This window comes from Cryptotermes secundus, unplaced genomic scaffold (assembly GCF_002891405.2).
Source record: "Cryptotermes secundus unplaced genomic scaffold, Csec_1.0 scaffold186, whole genome shotgun sequence".
NCBI classification, from domain to species: domain Eukaryota; kingdom Metazoa; phylum Arthropoda; class Insecta; order Blattodea; family Kalotermitidae; genus Cryptotermes; species Cryptotermes secundus.
This window is the reverse complement of record NW_019727393.1, coordinates 2,000,994-2,019,133: the sequence shown is the minus strand read 5'-3', so window position 1 is coordinate 2,019,133 and position 18,140 is coordinate 2,000,994. Positions and strand designations below refer to the sequence as shown.

The 18,140-nt window shown below is 39.3% G+C and overlaps 1 protein-coding gene across 1 annotated transcript in view; it reads right to left on the bottom strand.

Moving 5' to 3' along the window:
• The window catches only part of LOC111864656 (ATP-dependent RNA helicase DHX8), a 43,262-nt gene extending 33,869 nt beyond the window's left edge, over positions 1–9,393 (bottom strand). Inside the window, exons 1-4 of the mRNA XM_023852051.2 lie at positions 9,093–9,393; positions 7,219–7,304; positions 3,992–4,248; positions 1,404–1,908 (exon numbers count right to left, since the gene is read on the bottom strand). Coding sequence (XP_023707819.1) covers positions 1,404–1,908; positions 3,992–4,248; positions 7,219–7,304; positions 9,093–9,186 — 942 coding nt within the window. The 5' untranslated portion in view covers positions 9,187–9,393. The remainder of the gene's footprint in view (positions 1–1,403; positions 1,909–3,991; positions 4,249–7,218; positions 7,305–9,092) is intronic.
• Between the last annotated feature and the right edge of the window lie 8,747 nt (positions 9,394–18,140).

Genomic DNA, 18,140 nt, shown 5'->3' with positions numbered 1-18,140 from the left:
AACAACAACAACAACAACAACAACAACAACAACAACAACAACAACAACTACAACTACTATACATCAACTGGCTTTTATGTATAAGACATAATAAACCCTATCATGTGGCTCAGTAGGATGAATTATGTGTGTTAAGATGGTTTACAAATGATGTGGTCTAATTCTGAGTTAGTTCAATCAATACAGCCACTGAAATCATTTTGCCTAAAGATAACAGCAACAGTAGTACAAGTGGAAGTGACAAAATAGAAATGCTAAAATCTTCTCAGGTGATAAGTGAATGAATGTATAAGGGGTGGGCCTTCTCGGCCCTTGCACCGCGACCTACAGTGGTCTATTGTGCTTTAGGTGATAAGTGTGTCAAAGTTGAGTTAAACCCAATGTTTCACATATCTGCTCCAGACATTGGTCTCTAACTCATCATTTAAATTGCTGACTGCCTGAGAAGATTTAAGCATATGTATTCACCACAAAAGCTCAGAGTTTCTTCATTAAAATGATTTAGACGTGCCTTCTAAAATTTCCCTACAGAGTGAAATATATGATATGTAAAAATGGAATATTTGGTTTCCTTTCTCTCAGAAATCAATATTGGCTGATAAGAATATGTAATAGTCTGTCTGCACCACATCACATCTCTGAAACAGTGGGTCCTGAAACAAAATGTACACAGCAAAAACATTTCAACAGGTGCTTCTTAGAAAAACTAAGTGAATTTGGGGTTGTGACATCACAAAATCTTGTATGCGGACAGTATGAAAATGGAAGCAACATGTTCCTCTACACTGTTGGTAACCGCATACAACACTATGTACTGCTGCAACAGACAATCTGTCTCTTGCATAATCAAATCAACAATATGTTCACAAATAAGTAAATAGACGAGACAAATGCAAAGCAGAAGCTTCAAAAGCATTATGTTCATCCTTATCTACCTTCTCAATAAATACTGTGGTGTGTTGTTGAATTTTAAATATTAATCATAGGCTAATTAAAAAGTAAGCATGTTTACCCATTTTCTAAACCACGAGTACAAGACAAAAAATATGAAGCATTTAATTTCCAAATTTCACACAGGATGATTAAAGTGTGGCATTAATTTGTGTTATATGTTCAGCTTGCTCTTAAACACCAACATGAATGTAAAGCACACAGAAATGTTTACATTAATGGTATATGAAAGGAAACCTATGACATAGGATGCCCAAAAATATTCAATCCACTGAACCAAAAAATCAATATATACTTTATACTGGTACATCATAACTTCAAAGAATGTGGTGTCTCTTGAATTTCACTTCACACTTCAACATTGGTACCAAATACTAAGCACACTTCATGCTATCTGATAGACACAGTAAGCAAAGCCTGGACCTTACTAGTTTTATATACATCATAGTTACCTTCCCAATCTCGGGTTCAGTAGCTGCCAACTGCTCTCCAACTCCATCTGCAACCTTCTTATCTCTGACTCGACTTCTTGAATCACATTTTCTTTTATCACTGGGACTAGCACTCCGATCTCTTGGCCTTCCTCTCTTTTCCCTGCTGTTACTCCTGTTCCTTCTCTCTCTTCTTTCCAAACTTCTGTCCCTCTCTCTGCTTCTGTTCCTCTTTTCCTTATTTCTATCTCTATTTCCTTCTCTACTTCTGCTTCTTTTCTCCCTGTTTTTGTCATTATTTCTACTCCTCCCTCTTGCTTTCTCTCGACTCCTACTCCTGCTCTTCCTATGTCTGTCTAGGCTGCGGCTTCTCCTCTTCCTTTTGATCTCAAAATCATCTTCTCTTTCCTGACTGTGGCTTCTTCTACGTTTCTTTTTCCTTGATGGGTCCACTGTTCCTTCAGGTACTGAGGCTTCGCACTTACTGCCACTATGAGAGCTTGGTTCCAGCTTTATTCTTGAAGTACTGTGTAAAAAGACATAGAATTTGGTCAAAATTTTTTAAAAAATTTCATTTCTCTGGTGGATATACCAGGAGAAAATATTTTACAACACAGCTTTCTATTGATCAGACAAGAGAGTCATGCAGTATATTACCTGCCACCACAGGAATGGAAAATACAGTAAATATCACATATGCGCTACTCATGACATGTCAAAGTGATAGTTCTCCATTTTCTTTTCATGGCCAAACATGAAACACTAATCCATGGCCAAATTTCTCAACAGAGAGTGGACAGGACTAAGGGAAATATATATGAGCAGATAGTTAAGTCACTGCTTGGACCCTTTGCCTTTGGCCAACTGTCATGAACACATGTCAAACACCCTTCTAACTTCATGTTTAAGTCATGTACTAATACCCTCTAAAGCTGCACCAAGAAGTGAAATGCTTTCCCAATTAAAACTAAAATACTTTCCACCCTGGGGGGCACAGGGTAGCGTAGTTGGTTGAGGCACTATGCTACAAGCAAGAAGGTCGTGGGTTTGATTCCCGATGTAAATGGATATTTTTCAATGTACCTAATCCTTTCAGTTGCAATATGGCCCTGGGGTCAACCCAACCTCTAACAGAAATGAATACCAGGAATCTTCCTGGGGGTAAAGGGCAGCGAGTGTGTAAGGCTGACAACCTCACCGCCATCTGTGAGCTGACTATCTAGAAAATGTGGAAGCTTCAACATCTCACAAACTTATGGTTCTCCACAACCCATTACAGGGACAGATTTACCTTTTACTCTCCATCATATTGTGTCCTACAATCACACAAATCAATTGACATCCTTGTTTAAAAGAAGTAAAGCTATCCCTGTAACAGGCCATGGAGGTCCATAGAGTTATGAGACGTCAAGGCTCACGCATTTTTCTAGACAATCGGCTCACATATGGCAGTAAGGTTGTCAGTCCTATGTGCTGGCCACCCTTTACCCCCAGGAAGATATCTGGTACTCATTTCTGCTAGAGGCCAACTTAACCCCAGGACCATTGTGCAGATGGAAGGATTAGATCAATTGAAAAATACAATAACCTCACCGGGAATTGAACATGCAACCTTCCAACTTTTGCACGGTGCCTCAACTATGTTACGGCATGCCTCCTTGTACCAACCCAATATTGAAAAAAGTTGCAAAACTCCACAATCAGTTCCTACATATTTTATACTATGTGCAGTAAAACAGTTAACAGCAGTTCAAATACTATTTTCTGGGTGCTACTACAAACCACACTGATCACGCTTATATCTTCTCTTTCCATAACACACATAGTTCAGAGACAGCCCAAGAGGACTTGCAACCTGCTTCCAGTACCCTGAAGATAGAGGCAACATGTTCCCCCAAAATGTCTGGCTCTCTCTGAACCAACTGGCGTTACAACTCTGAAGACAGCAATCTTCACATATATGATTAATAGGTCCCATGGTTTGGAGAAATTAGTCACTGCTGTAATAATCTACATTCAACCAAGCCAACTGACACACTTTCTTCAATTACAAACTACTGCTTAACCCTCACAATTCAGAGGCACTATACAACCCAATAAAGTTCTGGATTGTGAACACAGAAAAACGAGCTCAAAGATTTTACCAATCAGGTCACTTCTTCTGAAAGGGAGTCATTTGAGAGTGTAAATGCGTAATGTAATTGTCCAATAAACATCTTTGTCTAATCTGGAACCCATAATTTCTTGTAGCATTACCTGGATACGTGACAACTGGTGTCACCCGGTGGAAGAATGAACAGCTGTTGGAGATGAAACATGAGAGACGGACTAGTCAGGTCGCATCATTTGGAAGGCACTATTTCAGAGTAATTGTAAGCGTAAACGAGTATTTCTCCAATAAACAGCACCATCTAAAGTCGCAACCCATTAATTATTTGTCATGGAACCCCAGACACATGACAATAACATTAAAAAATCTTCACTGGAGTGGCAACTGATATTATGGTCTGCTGTGTTACATAATGTTAAAAGAAAAATTACAGATATTACTATGTATGATGATTCAGCCAGGTTGTGAATGCAATCATGACCACAGGGAAAATACACACCTTATTTGTGATGGTGCTAGGGCTTCCAGTTCTGCCATTAAATCACTCACAATATCATCTTGTGCTGATGACTTCTTTTTCTCTTTTTTTTCCTTCTCTGCATTATGTGACTGACACTTTGGATCATTTGGTATTGCTAGACCAGGAAACTTTTCTGCAAGCCTGTCCTTTTCATTTCGTGACTGAGGTGACGATTCTTTTTGATGCTTAGGTTTCATGTGCTGAATAATACGCAGCAGGTTTGCAATAAATGAATCCTGAAATACACAGTTAAAATTTATAAATGTTTGGTTAGATTTATGGATGTTTTGGTCTCTTTACTAACAAACTGGAAAATGTCACTGTTCAAGGCAGGTATAAACATCAAGACTAAATATTTTCTTTCAAAACTTATCTTCCATTTATGAAACACTAAAGGAAAACCAGTAATATTAAAAAATTCTGCAAACCGTTTCAGTTGCCATGCATAATCATTTGCATGCTGTGCTACAGTGCTGCACATAATAATTAATCCTTTCCTGCCCCATTTAGAGATGTTTATTCCTTACCTTTCACCCTACTATTCTAAAACATATAGGGAAACATTTTACTTCACAAACATGTGAATAACTTCCAAAGTATGGGGACTGCAGACATACAGCTCCAGATATTCTTAATCTTGGCAGCAGATGGCAGTGGGCAATCAGCTTTATATTGTACACCCTTATTAACACTTTGCGGACCGGTGATTTAAATATTTAAATCACCCTGGGTACCGGCGTTTTTAAACCTACTACCCTATCTTGTGCACTGTTCACTTTAAAAATTAATATAAAATCTCCTAATTAATTTTATGAACTAAAATTTTTGGAGAACACTTACCAGAGCTCCTAGAAGTGCTTCAGAGTGTGATATTTCTGGAAACATTCCCCTCTGGATCAGTGGACCAATAGTCTTTCAGATTATCCCTCTTTGTAAACCCCATTAGAATGATTATTGCCAAAAAAATTTTCATTTCTGCTGAAGTGACATCCACCCACTTCAACACCTTATAGGTACTGTTGTACGCCTCACGGTGTTGGAGATAGTATCTGTTGGTCTCCTGACACAACATGTCAAAGAAACTATCTCCAAAAAACAGTTCAGCTACTTCAGAGACTTGCGTAGGGTCTGATGGCATTTGTCTCACCCCTGGATCACCAGTAAACTTTCCCAAAGTGGGTGTTTTGTTCACTTTACTCCATGTGGCTTTCCCCACAATGCTAGCACTCGCACTTTCATCGGAGCTCTCACTGTCACTTTCACTTGCTCTTCTGGTCACAATATTTTGGGGGCCCCTGTCACTGCCACTGACAATGGCCTCGCTATCAGAAGACGAAGCAGTTGGCAAGTCAGATAACTCAGTGGAGATCAAATCACAGATTTCTTCTTCTCCGAGAGCTCGCGCGGCCTTCAACTGCTTTCGTCTCTGAGCCATGTTGACACTGAGAATATCTTGCCTCACACATAGAAGCTTTGACTTGAACAAAGGGACTTTTCTTTAGAGTGAGAGGGGAATAGACAGTGGTCACGTTGCTGACTCGGAAAACAAACATTCCGAAGGTCAACTACACAGTACTTTTACAGACACGTGGCCACCAAAGTGAGGAATAGTGTGTTGCAACATAACACGTCCTAAAATCCTAAATCTAGGCAACCGGTCTGCCACGTTTAAAACCCAAACACCTAGGCCTAGGCGTCCAGTCCGCAAAGTGTTAAAGAGCTCCCAGTACTTACTGAATATAAGGATTGGCAAGCACCACAGCTGGTGAGAAAGCTGTGAAGAAGAGAAAAATCTCTATTTCTGCTGGATGTTGCACGCCAATTCCCCAATCATCCACCCTGTACCATAGTCACTATACTGATCCATGCAGCAATATACATCATGTTCTATATCTCCCTCCTGGATTTCAGAGGTCTGTAGCTCAGAGACAAACTTGCCCATAGGGGACAAGAGCATGTGAGTGAAAAGAGTAAATAATCGAGTTTTTAACATACCTTGCAAATGTTCCATACATCCTCCTCTGGTAACTCGACAGACATCAATTCTGTAATCTAGCTCCTGACACACGTGTTGCAACATATCAACATCAATGGTATCAACTGCAGCCATGATGCTCTGTTGAAACTCTGGTAAATTTCTTGGTAAAGGGGGCATGTAAACTTACACATTAACCTTGAGGGAATCAATGAAGTGTTGAACTGTTGCACGAGGATTTCCCATGCCTCAAATACGCACATTATGGTGGTTGACCTTGACAGAAATATGGAAGGATGCCTCATAACTGAACACTAACTTATCTGCTTCTTCCTGTATACGTTCTTGAAATTCCAAACAGAATTCATTACGGAGATTGTGATCTTCAGGAGTGAGAGCCTGAAGCAGCTGAAACAGGTACGGTTTACAGGCAAGTTTTTTTTTTGTGTGTGTGTGTGTGTGTGTAGGATGTGCCAAACAGTCACGTGAGACATTTTCCATTATCAGCTTGCGCAACATGTTGATTCTTGAGGACTCCTGGTAAAGGATTCTCGTATACAGTCCACAGTCTCAGAAGATGACCCTGGCCTGCTTGTTCTTTTTGTGGCACACAAACAGCCCATTTCCTTGAATTTCCTATACCATTCTCTTCTTGTTTTGTCTGTTTGTGGTTCTGTATTATACTTGGTTCGAAAACCACGTTGCACTGTTATAACTGACTCAGTTTTAGCAAGCTGCAAGACACAAAAAGATTTCTGTTTGCCTGAAAATGCAATGTTTCCACACTACTTCCTCCTAGAGGAAAAATTGGTAACCAAGCCATGGCACAAGACACAAGAAAAAAACTTGATTATTTACTCTTCTCATTGACATGCTCTCATCCCTTGTGGACAAGTTTGTCTCTAAGCTACATACCTCAAAATCCCGGAGGGAATGATGAAACACGGTGTATATTTGTTCATTTACAACATATGAGAATATACTGAACCTTGAAATGGAAGAAAAGTCCTGTGCATTCAGCCACAATTCTGGTTCACATCATACATCAAAAATATAATCTAATAACTTTCTGATGATAACATGATGTACTTCACTACCTGATGATGACACACCCTCAAAAATGTTTCATTCAGCACAGTGATATTAAATGTCTCTTACAGCACACATCAAACCAAGTGCAAAAAGAACTTTTAAATGGCTCACCAGAGGTTTAGAACTTTCCTTTACTTACCGAAAATTCAGCTCCATTCTCTACAAGGACATTCTTGAAGGTTTCAAAGGTGTCATTCTTCTCAGCAAGATGAATTATAAATTCCGCTGCAATGATAAAAGATCATAATCAAAAAGAACAAGAATCACAAAAGATAATTCACTGAATCTTACAGAACATTTTTCTCTCTACATAGATACAATTACTAACTACAAATCAGTATGGATTTAAACATAAGTAATTAACTCTTGGTTGGATGGATTCTAAAGGGTTCTGTTGATGGTGTATAACACTTGGGATTACTGAGATTTTGGACTTTGTCCACTGTCCAGTATTCTCAAGAACCCCACATTTTGAAAACTAAATACCAGTATACATGAGTACTGATCAGATATTCTGCATTAATCATATGCTGGAGAAAGAAGCACAATGGGAGAGTACACTAATTATTTACAGACTTCAAGAAAGCCTATGAAACAGAAGAGATGTGCTATCTTCTCACAGAATTTAGTATATTGATAATACTAGTCAGCATATTTCAAATGTGTTAAACAAAATATACATAAAGGTTGGTACATGTAAACATTTGTCCCATATGTAGTCTATTCAGATTGGTCTGAAACAAGATCATAATTTATTGTTATTGCTTTCCATCTTCACTTTTTTATGTACCACTATGAACACCTAACAAAATCAAGAGCCAGATTTTCATCTATATTGATATGGTAAGGGTGAAAAATACCATAAAAAGAAACACAGAAGCTCCTCTGGATACTTAGTGAGAAGACTGCTCTAGAAGTAAATGCAGAGAAAATTAAGTATATATTGATGGCTTCTCACTGGAATAAAGATCAAAACCATAACATACGAACAGATAATACACAATGTGAACACATGGCAAAGCTGAAATTAAATATCTAAGAACAACAGCCACAAACCAAAATTACATTTGGAAAGAAATGAGGGTTAAATTCAGGTAATGCTTGTTACCATTTAGTTCAGAACCTTTTGTTTTCTTGTCTGTTGTCTCAGAAACCTAAAGACTGAAATATCCACACCTATAATTCGTCTTGCAGGTTTGTATGGGTGTGAAACTTCGTCTCTCACATTACGCTAAAGGAGAAAGACTGAGAATGTTTACAAACAGGGTGCAGTGGAGAATGGCTAAACTTACATGGGAAGAAATAATATGAGGTTGGAGAGAACTGCATAATGAGGAGCTTCGTAACTTTTACTCTTCACCAAATATTACTAAATTGATCATGCTACTTAGAATGAGATGTAGCATGCATTTGGTGCAAGAGAACTAAATACAGGGGATGTAAGATGTAGTGATGTAAGACTGTAAATTTAACACATGTTTTTTTATCTATTATAATGATTATAAGCTGTACATATATATTTATAATTGTATTGTACTATATTAACTATGTGACTGGTTCTATATCTATGTATATGGATTTATGGAATATACAATAAATGAATGAATGAATGGTGGTAAAACCTGAAGGAAAGAGACCACTGGAAGCCCCACACGAGAATGGGAGGACAATATTAAAATCGATCTCACAGAAATTTGGGGGTGTGGACTGGATTCATTTGGCTATGGTCAGGGGCCAGTGGCGGGCTCTTCTGCACACGGTAATGAACCTTCAGGTTTCATAAAATGTTGGGAACCTATTGTGTGGCAAAGTAATTGTTGGCTTCGAAAGGAGTAGTCATTTCCATGACGGCAGTTAGTCAGGGTCTAATAGATTTGAACTGAATAATAGAAGCATTTCCTGACTTTATGTTCGGCACTTAATCGAATTCTATGCTACCCTGCTATTCTTAACACTCCTTTTTTGGTTACTTGATTTGACCGAGCTTGCGAATAATATAAACAATATACATACCTAAATCCTTGTCATTTAAACCCAGATGATTTTCAAGTTCGGTACAAATTTTAGATACCAATGATAAATGTTCAAGCCTCACGACTTCTTCCATGTTTTATATTGTCTTTTATCATACGTCAACCTCACACACACAAAACTAACCAGTTAAGAACTCCCAGACTTCATGACCTTCATGACTTCATCCATGTTTTACATCGTGTTCTACCACACGTCAATCTCACACACAAACTAACCCTTTAAAAAACCGTAATGTCGCTCAAGTGACATGCGTCCTTTGGCTTCATCTTCTTTTGCTTCTCCACGGCTAGGAGAAAGTCACGGATTATATACAGTGGTAATATTATTCATGGGGTTGGGTACACCAAGGAAACTGGCAACCGCAACGCAACCACAATTTCCGAGAATTGTTATTAGCCTGAGTTGAACACATGCTACTGAATTGAGCAGTGCAAATTGAGGAAACGGCAACGCAACTCGCGGAGAGACTGAAAAACTCAATTTCCAGGCAACGGAATATGCCAGTCTTCTTGCAATTGCGTTGCCGTGTGATTTCTTAGTATCAATGTCAGCTGTTCTGTGACGTGCTCCAGTGATTCATTTGATTGTTGAGGTAGCACGAAAGGTTGATGAAGCTCCTAATTTTGTTTCTGTGCAGTTAATTGAGCAAGAGTCTTGATATATATGACAAACGCCACTCAGACTATGCTTGTCGGGACAAAATAGATTTGGCTTGGATAAATATTTGTTATAAGAGGAAAGAGTCTGGATCCATGTTAAGTTCTTTCGAAACAATATAAGCTCTTCAGTTGTCACATAAGGAACGGATGAACCCAATATTTTCTTTTCTTAATATTGTATTTAAACAACCTGTTGCGTTAATATATCATTTATTTCCCATATATTTCCGTCGTAAATACAACTTATTATATAGTTACATTTCTTCCACATTACATGGTTCCACTATATACAGCCATCAACGGGTGTCTTCTATCTTGCCAAAATTGTTGCACTGTATGTCAACATTTCGTATCGCGTGCGAATACGTTATTTCCTGATTAAAATAAATTTACCTTAAATAAAATAAATTAATTAACATCCCAATATTTCCCTTATGGTCGTCGTCCTCTCGTCTCAGCCGGTCTCAACTACAACCATATCACGACAGGATCAGTATTCTTGTCTTACACTGCAGAAGATAAGTGCACGAAATTAAAGAATACAATCAACCATTATGTCGGTCGAACATACCCACTTAAGATGATGTGAGCAAGTAATCAAACATAAGTTTCCTCGGTGTGCGCCTGAAATCTGGAAACCTGTGACCTGCTTGAAATCGGCGACATTTCTCGGAAATTTTGGTTGTGTTGCTGTTGCCAGTTTCCTTGGTTTGCCCTCGTCCTAAAGGTGAAGCTGGTCGGGTTTTAAATCCCCGCTGCTATAAACAAAAAACAAGACAAATTCCGTGGTGTTCGTCCGCAAGCGAACTATACCGACCGAGCGACCGCCGCTTGTCGGCGAAGTTAGTGCCAACTTTAGCGGATAGAGCTGTCGCGTGGTCAGCGCAACGGCAGGCCACACCAGTCTTAAAGCAAGCCTAAACAGATTTAACATTGTGTCCATGGCAGAATGTGAATGTGGTGATGGGCTGCAAACGGAGGAACATATCTTCTGGGACTGTACGAGGATCAAAGGGCAATAACGACCTTCTGTCTGAGAACAGCAAATAGAAAAACCAGCGCCAGTTTTAGAGCTCTTAAGGTTAGGAAAAAAAAATAGATTTCTGCAAGGCGTCCGTTACTTTACAAACAATATTCCTATATTTATATAAAATAGACATATAAGAAAATTAAAATAAGTAATTGTACTGATTAGTGCCAACTTTAGCGGATGTCGCTCGGTCGGTAAAGTTCGCTCGCAGACTAGAACCACGGAGTTCTTTCATTGTACTGATTATTAACAGTATATTCTAGGCCGCGACATAGCTCACGCGGTTAGCCGTTGGCTTCCCACCGCGGAGGGCCGGGTTCGACCCCGGGTCTGGTCAAGTGGGATTTGTGGTGGACAAAGTGACGCTGGGGCAGATTTTCTCCGAGTACTTCCGTTTCCCCTGCCAATCTTCATTCCACCAATTGCTCCACAATCACCCTCACCTATCATCTGGGGCTGGTACAATATGCCAGAAGTGGCCGCAGTACAAAGGACTTAGTCCCACCCCACTAGCAATAAAAAAACAGTATACTCTCATATTTAAGTTAAGCACTATATTAAGAATCGCGGGGTTACCGCTATTACAGAATAAGATATTTATAAGAATGTGCTACAGAAGGCCGAATGGGCATTGCCTAGGCCTTTTTGATTTTTACAATAATTTTTATGCAATAAAATATCCCTACGGCCGTTAATTTCGGTTTTCTAGGCCGGAGCCGCTATTTCATTGGCTCCTCAATTATCCTCACGAGGCTGAGTGGACCCCGTTCCAGACCCACTACGTACTTCTCAGAAAATATGGTAGCGCTGGGAATCAAACCCGGACCTATGGATCTGTAGCCAGGAACTCTGACCACTAGACCATAGAACAGGTTACTAAAGAGCATTTTAATAATTTTAAGCATATTACTAAAGTATTGTAACTAGTTCATTTTTATCATAAACGATTGAAATTAACTTTGCTTTATGGACAAAAAACGCAATGTTGTATAATATAACGCCAGGTTGAAAATTATACTTTCTATGCATACTGCAAAAATAAATTTCCCACTTCTTTACAGAGTGGTTCTGCATCATACGAGTACAACTTGTAAAACGCGAGTCACAGTTCAGCTTCTGGGGCACTATGAAAGCTAGCAGCTCACATACATCAGGCTACAGCTGAGTTAAGCTTCCTTCAGATAGCAGTATCTTATTTTAGCATCATATTGTGTATAGAAGGGGTACGTGGTAGCGTAGTTGGTTGAGGCACTATGCTACAAGCCGGAAGGTCGCGGGTTCGAGTCCCGATGAGGTCGTTGAATTTTTCAATTTACCCAGTGTTTCCAGCCGCACTATGGCAATTGGGTCGACTCAGCCTCTAGCAGAAATGACTACCAGGAATCTTCCTGGGGACTAAAAGGCTGGCAACATTAGCGCCATCTCGAAGTCGATTGTCTAGAAAATGTGGAAGCCTCGACGTCTCACACCCCTAATGGGCCTTCACGATCTGTTACAGGGATATATTTGCCTTTACTTTATTGTGCATAGAATACAGGAATTCTACGCTACTGACCAGACCACCTGACAGAAAATACTGCCTTTATTATATTGTCACGTGCATGATATTTGCGTGACAAGTAATTGGGGGTTCTAAATTTATTGGACACATACAAGTAGCAACTACAAATAATTGTAATGTGCATAGCTAGGCAACGGCGCAATGAACATTTCGCATAAGCTTACTTAACAATAGGGCGAATGTTATAGCTCGTTGCTAGGCAACACTAAGCGCGCCAATGGACCAGCGCGGTATTTATCACGTGATTGACTTTCTATGGTGCCCCGTGCCGCGACCGTTGCTATGCTATCTTTCGGCAAACACGTTTAAAAAATAGAGGCTGTGTTTTCTGGGTGGTCGTTGTCGAGACTATATAACGACAGTTACAAATATAGACAGTAAAATATGGTTACGAGTCCCAAGGGATTCGGACCCGAGAAAGACTGCGCTGGCGAAGGCCAGCAACATATGCGGAAGACGGACCCGTCCTCTCGTTAGAGAGGGCGCCCCACAAAAACAAAACCATGCCAAACAGTAATAAATATCTAGTCACGATCTCCAGATGGGGCTCAACATCATTAACTGATTAACTGACCGTCAGTAGCAATGTGACTTTCACTTTGACTTGAACAGGTTCAGTTTTCAAGCGACCGTGACATAGCTCAGTCGTAAGCTGGATGGACGAATTGAAACCAGGAGTACAGGAGAGTTCAGGTCTATGAAGAGTTTGCATGTGAATAGAAGACTTTATTCTTGTGTAATATTTGGAGTGATCTGAAGCGATTGTTCATGTGTTTTAACTGCATTGCCAGAAGAGGACTAGTGTGTGTGTAACAGTAAATTATAAAGTGTGGAATCAGCGACAGCGCTTCATTAAATGTAATTAAGAGAGAGGGTGCAACCGAACTGTTAGTAAATCCAATCATGCGAACTACAAACCGTCATTTTCGTTGCGCGTACCACACTACACGTGATACAATTATAGAACTCTAAAGAACACTGTAATTATAACACAAAGAATAAAGTTTTCAACGTCTGCTTGCTTAGTCGTTACTTGGTAACGAATCTTCTCTGGTTGAGAATTCAACTACTGAATACTCCAATACTGAGTCTGAGTCTTATATTACGACCGACGGTCAGTCGGCCAATATGTCTTGGAGTAAAGCACCCATCTGGGTTTTACGACCAGGTTGTTATTACTGTTAGACAGGACGCTGATACTTTTAACTGAGGGTTTGATTGTGATCCTCACTTCTTCCGGAGAAATGTCGAAATAGACCTCATATTAGGTTACGACAGCTTCTACCCACATATTTTCGAATTCAAAATTTGCTTATCATCATATTAGCTTCTGCAGCTACCAGCAATTTGGGCTAGAGACGATATCATTATATAAACCATAAATAAAGGATAAAATATGTTTCCGAATTGCATAGAATGAACGCATCATCAAGGAGCGTGCGTCAACACGTTTAATCTTGGGACCAAGTAAGAAAATTCAATGAAATATAGAAGCCATCAGGGTATGAAAGTCGTCGGGTGGCCTACGTTTCGGCTCGAATATATATAATATTTCACGTACTGAGCATGAAACTCAAATCGAACTTATCCATTCTATAAAAGAATAGCCATAGTAGAAACATTAGTACATAACTTAAAATATACCTCGTTTCTTCAAAATATTTTCTAATACTGTGAATTTGTAATGCAATGGGATAGAAGGGATTGCGAGATTTGAGGTTCCCTCGGTGGTAACTGTGAAGAATACTATCTTGTGGAATATGACGCCATGATGTGTGCTAGAAGTACGTTCCCCCGAAATATCAGTACGAGTAACTTCTACCAGACTAAAGAGCGTCACACCAAAGTAGGCACTATTCTTTAAATACAAGAGATAGGCCTAAAATTTCTAATTCAATGCAATGGGGTCAGCTTTGTAGCACTGGATTTCTATCAATTACAACTGGACATCAAGAACAATGCAGTATGAAAAATTGTATAGAAAGCAGGCACAAAGCATGGTAGGTCTTCTGCAGGTTTGTGTAATACTTACCGTATTTTGAAATAAGGGTAACATTTTCATACACCGAATGTGTTTCTTCTGCTATAAGACTTTGCGATTGAAAAGTGTATGGGTTAGCTTGAAGCATAGTGGCTGCTGTACCAGCGGCTTTAACATTAAGAAACGACTTCATTATTTTTCAGACAGAATTTATATATTTCATATTATTCTCAGGAGGACAAAAATTATTTCCTTAACAGCATTAACAAGCCGGTCTTTATATCGGAGAAGAAGCGTCTTTCTTGTGTGGCGGGAACTGAATTTTCATGCAATTCCGAATTCCGTGTTTCAGAAAGTTCAATAACGCCGCAGCAGCGGGGCGTTATTTGCTGCAGGTTTTTGCACAAATTCTAGCGGTCTCCCTAATTTCCACGAAGGAGGTATTCTGCACAAGAATAATTGCTCTGCTCTCGTCTAGAAATCGCATTAATGGAGGGTTTTGCTTTGTTGTACTTAACTAAATTAACAAGACTACACTGACTCTGTATAATTGAATTGTGTAGCGTGTAGAAGATCTCGTAAACTTTTAATGCTTGTGTGTCTTAAATGCTGAAGAAGGTGCCTTCTAACCTCAATTGTGAAGTAGAATGCTTTTAGTTTGCTGAGGGTGACTGCGTTTCTCCTGTTCCTTAATCGTGTTGCTGAGCATACTTAAGAAATATGTTCATTAGCGATTAGTTCCTGGCTGGAAGGCCGATGCGTCAGGGTTGGCTTCCAGGCAGGGGCAAGAGATTTTCTCTTCTCCATAGGGAACAGGCTGGCTCTCGAGCCCACCTTTCTGCCACTGGTAACGCGGTCGTATCGTGAAGCTCACAACTCAACTCCATTAATTGCTGGGATTAAAAATGCATGGAGCTGTACATTCACACCCCCATACATCTTCAATATACGTATAGTGTGGCGTGCCGCCAAAAAGTCGGACAATAAGACGTCTATTGATAGGCAACGACTGAGATAAGAATGTACACTTCAGCGGAAACGCAATACCAGCGGACCATTGCATATGAATCGCCTAAAATCAAATGTGTTTCCCAGGAAATGGAAGGATATCCATGGAATTATATATTAGAATTGTTATTATGAACGCTTATAAGCCGAAGCCGAGTGCCATCCATGCACGCCGGTCTAGCGGTCACAGGACCGCGTAGAATTTCGTATTGAGAACATTGCAACCATCAAAACACAAGAAGCGGAACATTCTGAAAACGCTATTAACAACGCACTGTTGGCCACTTTGTGAAACACTGTATTCGAAACAGCCGATGCACAAAAAGCATTCTTCATAGAAGGGTACAATTTCACACACAATTTTATAATGAGAATGTTTGTGTAATCTAATTTGCATACTGAGAAGCGTAAAGGAGAGGCTAAAGTAATGTTAGATCTCTTATGCTCCATTTCGAGACAAAAGGAACCGATATAGAAACATCTACCTCAGGAAAATACAACTATGTACTCGCAAGAGTCAGCAGAAAGTAGGTTTGTTTTCTGTTTACTGTGTAGGGCTAGGTGAGGGGAAGATTAGAGCATCCAATGTTGCACTCTAACGTGAGGTTCCTGCGTAAAGGGCGAACAAAATATTATTTGCTTGAAATCTAAATCCGTCTTTAATTATCAGACTAATAACTGAAAACAGTGAACAAAAATAATGATAGGTGTGCCTACTAGTATGAACGCCAAATTGTATTAAGGTGATTCAATTAGGCCAATTCAAGGGACGTCTTTAACCCACTCTCTTTATGAAAGAAAGGACAGATTTGCAGCATCAGTATGTCCGTACTTCCGTTTTTCAGTTCTCGTAACAGCTTTCGAACGAAATGACAGGTTTTGGTGAAACTGTGCATGAACATCGGGAAAAGTAGTAGAGGTCAGTATTTATTTTGGCAGGTGTACCAAAGTTTCGGAGGAATAAGCTACCTCTACCTTCAGGGAGGACAAATATCCCTTCGAAATTTGGTATAACCTACCAGACTATATGATGTCATAACCAAGATCATCACAATATGAGTAGCGTTACTGCCTTTTTTAACATTATCCATGATCTCTCTATTTCTTTAAAACTACATTTCAGAGACTGCACTCTTTTTCCATCTTCAGGTAAAACGCATACTGATTTGGGTACAATCGTGAGAGCTAGTCCCTGTGTCCGAAGGTAAGGACTAGCTGTAGTTAGTCGTGTTTCATGTTAATTTCATTAACACGCGACAATACTATTATTTGAATCTTTTAGAACTTATCCACAACATGAAGTTTCACCCCATCATATAGGTACTTAGCAACAATAACACAAACCTGGCTATTATGCAAAGTGGAAGCGATACTAGCGCCACTTAGTTCAGGGTCCTCAAATGTTATGGGGGATACATATCTATGCCCCTTGTTTTATAAAATGTATAACAACAAAATGTAGACTGCGAAATCTATGTTACTCTTCCAAATCGACATTGAAAGAACCTTGTCTTAGAAGAAACTCAAGCAAAGATGGGCCCATACGAAATATTTCGCCATGAAGAAGCTATGAAAGTATAATTGCCAGTGCTAGGATAATGGGATATTCGAGGTTTTCAAGGACGTGGCGTGATATAGACTGATAGGTGGTTACCGCCGTTTCGGAGGAATCTAATCTAAAGCGCGATTCCGCTAGACACGTCTGCACGGTGATAGTTCTCTAAGGTTCATTTTATATGCAAATGAGTTTATGTAATGTAATGTAATTTAAGAATTTGGGGGTGTTGGTGCATTGACTTAATTAGGATGTAGACCAACATTATACAATACATAGTATGTTATCAATATATCGTTTTATCTCCTTACAGTACAGTGGTAAGTATGCTCACCAAATCACGTTCAATAACTCTGTATTTAGCAAACCCAGTATTTAAGAATTCTGATTTTTAGAATAATCAGCGAGGAATTCACTCAAGTAATTTATATAATATTTTGCGTGAAAGAGATAAGACTTGATTTGCTTACAGTTAAGAGCCTAATTTCAAAATATTATTAAGATTAAAAGTAGCTCGATACGGCAACGAAAGAGGTCACTAAAAGCTGGTTTCCTATTCTAGACCCCTTCACACCAGCAAAATTAGGCTAAGGAAAATGCTCAAAAGGTTAGTTCCTTAAATTTTGTTTCAATTTATCCCGTATTGTTATAGTCAGGCAATTCTTTTGAGATTTTCTATGATTTCTATAGTCTTAAGACAAATAAGGTTAGTTTACTTTTCTCCAAATGATATTACAGCTCTCCCATGCTATAGGATATGTTACCCACATTTCTGAAATGAAAAACTTAATATTAGTTCATGACCTCTCCTCATCTCCAGAGCAGCCCGCATCCCAGTCCAAGGCAACAGAGAGGAAAAGCAATTTCTAAAATATATTAACTAAATCAGTCGTATTTATGGGGCACCCTTAAAATTTACTTTGGATAAATTAAAGAATAAGGAAGAGTTTGTGTAAAGTAACAATTCTGGCCCACTCCCTCACTTTTAATTCTCTCCAATATCGCAAGGCCTACCAAAGAATATGTAGCAGGTACAAAACAACTACCTTATAACCTGGCGATGGATGCCACATTTTCCTCCGAAATCTACCTTCCAAATTACAAGGAGCAGTATCTCAGCGTGAAACAGAAAATTTTACAATGCTTTCAGCTTCTGTAGCGTAAAGCATTGTACTTTAAACCAGAAGCTGAAGAGTATGAGTTGCAACTTAATACATTTTCGTTTGTCCGAAA